This window comes from Lepisma saccharinum, chromosome 1 (assembly GCF_977018435.1).
Source record: "Lepisma saccharinum chromosome 1, izLepSacc3.1, whole genome shotgun sequence".
Classification (NCBI taxonomy): Eukaryota; Metazoa; Arthropoda; class Insecta; order Zygentoma; family Lepismatidae; genus Lepisma; species Lepisma saccharinum.
The window spans coordinates 89,811,399-89,817,634 of NC_139229.1; the positions used below are offsets into that span (position 1 = coordinate 89,811,399).

At 38.4% G+C, this 6,236-nt stretch overlaps 1 protein-coding gene across 1 annotated transcript; it reads left to right on the forward strand.

Moving 5' to 3' along the window:
• Nucleotides 1-440: 440 nt before the first annotated feature.
• Nucleotides 441-5,654, forward strand: LOC145997495 (cuticle protein 76-like). Its single transcript, XM_083134609.1, has 2 exons — nt 441-515; nt 4,014-5,654. Exons 1-2 carry the CDS (start codon nt 504-506, stop codon nt 4,383-4,385), a joined length of 384 nt encoding a protein of 127 aa, XP_082990735.1. The 5' UTR covers nt 441-503; the 3' UTR covers nt 4,386-5,654.
• Nucleotides 5,655-6,236: the final 582 nt, after the last annotated feature.

Sequence of the window (6,236 nt, forward strand, 5' to 3'; positions counted from 1 at the left end):
TAGATACACGAGAGAACTTGCAAAAAGAGTTAGAAAACATTGCGAAAACAGTTTCGCTCAAAGAAAACTTGAAGGAGTTGGGAGGGAGAGAAGCCGAAAAAACTGGCAGAGAAGTTTGTTATGTCACAGGCAAGGGAAGAAAAAGCAGTTCTGCCAAACCCACAACAATGCAACGGACACACCTGGTGCAGTTAACACCCTGATATCGATCCAGCCTACACACCCAGTGCCACATGGGACATCGGCATTCCTTTGAGGCGTTTTATTTTCATCTCCCTCGCCACGCGTGAGATTCTGGTTGAAAACCGGCGTTGTTTAGACTCGGTGAAAGTTCGATGTATATGTTTAATTTCTTCGGCCGGCTCAGAGGAGGGGGAGGGAGGGATAGATGAGGTCGGAGCCTTATAAAAGCAGGGAGACTAGTTCTTGGCGGTCAGACACACTTCATTAACTTCTCGAAGAAACCGAACCACACCTACTTTCCGAAGGCACTGCAAACAAGCATGTCACTGAAGGTAAGTGAGCTTGTGTTTTTATTGCTGTAACTTTTTCTCACCGGCAAAACTAGATAACAATTAACATACATATTGTGGGTATTGTTTAGGATAGAGAGGACTCAATATTAGCTCTGACATTTTTAATTTAGCGTCTCTTTTCTGCCACTTTGGCTAATCGCCACAGTGGCGTGCCCAAAATTTTCAAAACGAACCCTCCTCTTAGTACGCCACAGAATGGGGACGATGATGATGCGTAGGGAACGGATCTTTAGGTGCTAAAAAGGAGGAATTTAGGACATTATAAATTCCATATTAGGACTTTCAGGTGTTTACAATAAATTAATAATTATAATTATTCATTAGTAATCATTTTATGAAATATCTAGATTTTATAAATTACATTTTAGGACTTTCAGGTGTTTGTAATAAATTAATAATTATAAGTGTTAATTTAGGTGAAATATGCACACAAAATGTCGGTTACAGGTTGAGTGATGATATGATGAAATTGATGATTGAACACTCGTAAACAACACCCTTGCCCATGTCGGGATTCGAAACATGGCGTTGTAGCGGAGGTCGGCAATATTTGTTCTGGGTCATTTATCATCTCTGTCTGTACTGTTAGATTAACCGCAAAGAAGGACTTCTAAAGTAACCTCCCCAATAGTGTAGAGGTAGTGTCGCCGCCTTGTAATCAAGATGTCTCTGGTTCGATACCTGGTGGAGGCACATCGTTCTTCGGATCCCACTTTCAACTGTAGGTCCAGTCCCGATTTGCCTATGAGCATAAAATAGACTTAGAAGAACTCTGCGTTCGATTTCCGGTTAAAGCATCGAAGTTCCTTCATGTTTGCTTTTGTATTGAGCCTCTTTTAGTTTAATTGAGACGATGAGGATGAATAATGATTACTTGAATTCTGTGATTAAACAAAAATGGCAAGGCTTGGACTGTAACCTTCAACCTTCAGCGGCGATATCGCTAATCGATCAGTGAATATGCTAGGCCACCTAGGTGGCTACTTTGTCCTTCTTCTTTGTTATTTCACACAATCATTCTTCCTCATAGTCATGATTAAGTTTAAGACATTGTAAAGCGATGTAAAGTATAAAAGAAATACAATACAATTGACGAAGGATGAACTAGACTAGAAATCCAAGAATCTACTCTTAATGTAGCATCTCAGCTTACCTGGAGTTATTGTGAATACGGATGGCCAGACTCTTATTTCGAACCAGTGACCATTTGAATGAGTAACTGGTTAATATCACATAACTCATTTACAATTACCTATTTATGACATTATAGCGTTAAAATTTTCCTCTTTCTAATGTTCAAAACGTTATTTGTCCATTTTATGCTCCGATAGGCTAATCGGGATTTAGATCAATCCTAACTTCATTTAATGTTTCTCCATCGGGGATCGAGCTCTGGAGTCATTGATTACAGGACGACAGCATTAACCACTAAGTCATAACGGTGATTCGTGATTTGCTACTGTCGGTTAATAGGACAACTTAGGTGTAATAAATCCATCAATTATACAGTAAGGTGCAAACTTGTATTATAAGGTACACAAGAAATAACATTCCTCTGACATACAAGATATTGAATTAGAAGATGCTTAATTCCAAGTCAACCTTAGAGATTTTTTAGTTGCAAATAACATAACATACTTTTATTCTCGACTGTATCTAATTTATTTGTAGCGTTTATATTTCACATCACAATGTTTTTGTCGCCTTTATTTCATATTCCTTCCAGTTTTTTCTGTGTGCAGTAAAACCTCATCAATCCGGACTAATGGGGGATAAGTTAACCGGTTTAACGAAAGTCCCGATTAATTGAAATAACCTAAAAGAACAATAGAAAGTGTATTAAAACTCAGTTTATAGCAACAAAACACGTTTATTATGGTGTATTTAAAGGGCATAGGCCTAAATACGCTATACAGTACAGTACAAAGTCTGCGGGAAACAGAATTTCATCAGTGGTTGACTGCCTTTTCTTTGGGAAGTTCTCTTGTTGACTTCTAGCCACATTTAAAACCTTGCATTCTGCTTTTTTTTTGCCTGTCCGGATTAGCGAGATTTTACTGTAATTCAGAAAAACAGTTAGACCTGTTATATACATACTATTCAATCATGTTATTCTCACATACTGTATATGGGGTCTCACTGACGGCGTAGTGGTAACATAACCGTCTTGTAATCCAAGGGTCCCTGGTTCGATACCCGGTGGAGGCACATAGTGGCGGATCACACTTTAAAACTGTAGCTCCGATTAGCTTACTTGTGCTAAGTGGACTTACTTAAGTGGACTTAAAACATGTAAAATGAAACCCATTAGAGGAGTTAACCTTTTCTTCCAAGATGACTTAGAGGCGTAGTAATACATAAATTAAAGCTGCAACCATGCTTTCGACTTGCACGTCTTGTAGATATTTTGAGAATTTCTGACTTAAACTCACTTTGTTTCCTGGTATTTTGTGATAAGAGTCTTTATTGTAAGATTTTCACGTGGAGTATCCAGCTCTTATAATATCTAGTAATCAGTGAATTCCTTATCTTGCAAATTCTTACCTTATCTTTTAGTCTAATCTTCAACATCCTTTTGATAAGCACACCTGAAAACATTCCGGTTTACATTTTAATATCATCGTCCATGATCACCACACTAATACCACGTCTCTATTGTGTTTTATCATCATCTATGCTGAGTGTTCATTTACAACCACAGATTTTAAGCACTGAAGTTTTGATGTAAATATGCTATGGTTGTAGTTCCTTTTACAGACTTTATCTCCCTAAAGGTTTCTTTATTGTATCAATAGTTATTTTAATTCACAGGACTTGTCAAATGTTGCGAATTTAAGGGGCTTTCTTCGTGCCAACGTAAGTGAAGAGGCAAATAGCCTAAAGACTGCGCATCCATCGAAATGTCAACATTAATCAAGAACCACAATGTTTATGTATTTGGTGTACTTTTGCTATTCGTGTCTTTTCTGCCACTTTGGTTTTGATTGATTCATTTCATTTGTTTTTCTTCGCATTTCTGCCACTTTCAGCTAATCGCGACGATGAGGATGAGTCATGATACGACGAAGCTATACTCACAAGAAAACCTGTGCCAAGGTCGGGATTCGGCCCCGGGACCCCTGGCGTCGTACCGCGCAGTGCTAACCACTCCTTCACGGAGGCTGACACCACTTTGGCTAATTGCTATGATGAACATGAGTGATAATTTCATGAGATTGATGACATACGTTCACATTCCCAAAGAACACCCATGACCAAGCCGGAACTTTAACCCGGAGAGTTCGGTGGTGATTTGATTTTTTTAAAGTTAACTTCATGTGCTGATAGATTAATCGGGACTGGACCTATAGTTTAAGATGGGATGTGTCCAGGAACCAGGATCGACCACTTAACGCGCTCGGTCGCCAAGCCGGCGTCTATATTTTGTAAGAATAACACTAATTATTTTATGCTATGATGAATATGGCTTCTTTGCAGGTTGCCCTTGTCCTAGTTGCCCTAGTGGCCGCTGCCAACGCTGGCGTCGCTCCAGTCGCATACGCCGCACCAACCATCACTTCCCAGGCATCAAACGTCCTGAGGACCCCTGGCAACTTGGGACAGATCTCCACCTACCAGAAGACAATCGACACTCCGTACTCCAGCGTCCGCAAGTACGACACCCGCGTCAGCAACGACGCCTTGGCCTACGCAGCACCAGCACCCATTGCCTACAGAGCTCCTGTGGCTGCCCCTGTTCCCGCTCGTGCTGTTGCTGCACCAGCTAGCCTGTTGGGAGTTGCCTACTCCTCTGCTCCTGCTGTTGCCACCATGACCTTCAGCGGCTACGGCATCCAGTACGCTTACTAAGCTGCTTAGTGTTTTGACTAAGCTACTTAGCACACAACGTTCCTAGTCCGTTTATTTGGTACTTCTTCTTCTTCTTCTTCTTCTTCTTCTTCTCTCTCTCTCTCTCTCTCTCTCTCTCTCTCTCTCTCTATCTATCTATCTATCTCTCTCTTGTGCTTCCTATAATCTACCAATAAATATTCTTTACATTCTTCAGTTTCAAGCACACTGTTAACATGTTTAGTTTGTTGCTCACGGTTAACTATGTGTTTGGTGCGGGACACATCTAGCTGCTAACACTTAGCGAAAATTGGTTGCTCAAACATGCTGATAGTACCAAACTTAATCATCCTAACCAACTTACATGCATTATTTTCACATCTAATAATGCCTAATTTGTTAGGTTATAACACCAAGTTTAAGGCTGTTAGCAACCCATTTTCGCGACGTGTTAGTAGCGGGCTGTGTTTCTCATCCGACCTGTTAATTAATGTTTTACTATGGAATTATTGTTAATTTAAAAGTTTCAACAATGCGAGTTTTATAAGCGCGAACATATCATTTATATATTGTTCTCCATTTAGATTCAAAATTAGAAATTCATAACCGAATATTCCCATGAACTAGTTTCTAAATATCTTCTGATCTGTGACATTAGGAAACTTGTCCTGAATTGAACTCATATACGCAATATCTGTATGCTTCTGATATAACTTTTCTCTTATCTAAAATTTATACTGATTTCACCTCGAACAATTATGGTTCCATCCCTTTTAAATTCTCAGCAATAAATGGATGCAAATAAAATTCTCTCTTAAATTAGTACTTTGGTGCATTTAAACTTAGAAATGTAAAAGTAGCTATACCAGTTAGTTTGTGTTGTGTAGCTTAGTGTAGTAATTAGCTTATATTCTCTAGGTTTTTTTACTTTTCTATGTCTACGGTTTGATATACAATATCTTCATTGTAGTAAATCCTATAATTACACTTTCTTTTAATTCTGGTCTTACTCGATAACTTCTTTTACTTTGGGTGCCATCTGCAATTTATTTTTTCGCTACCGTCTGCATTTTTATCTATGTTCATTGTGCAAACTCTGATCAACAATACTGTTTTTCATTATTTCCTGAAAGGGTAAAACTATCCTGGAAGGGAATCAATCGTCTGATTTTGACACTATTCAATTGTCCCGAATCGGGATTATGTGTGTGCATTGTTATTCTGTGTTATTCATAGCTTGTGTATCTGCGTTATCCTTATAAATGATAAGCTAGCAATAAAAATATATATATTTACATAATGATTGTTTTGTTTCGTACCCCTTTCTTTCAACAAATCATCCTATGTTGTGAAGTAAAGAGTAAAACATTGATATTGTTTCTTCACTGTTGTATGCCGAGGAGAGAAGACATACCTATTTGCTTTAGTAGTAAGAAATGGCGATAATGACACGGGCACTTCTTGGTGGTAACAATTACAGTGACTTTCTATGTGGTCTTTACAACCCAGAAATGTGTGTGACTGTACAAGCAATGCATGAGAATGCATTTGCTTGTAATCTAATTTGCGTGTATAATTCAAGATTTTCCGTGTCTGAAAATCTTGAACATATTCCGTATCGAAAACTTCCAGATCTTGTTTTGAAATGTTGAACATTTCCCGCCCCGATCCAGATTGTTTACTTCCAGTGTTGATTTCGCCCCGACCGAAAAATGCCCGCCTTCACAACATAACTTCAAACACACTTACACATAATTTTTTTAATTTTGCACTCAAATTTTCGTATAAAAATTTATTTTCGAACTGAAAATACCTCTTTTTCAAATTATTTGCTTGTATTTCCTAGTAATGTATTATATTTACAGTGAATGA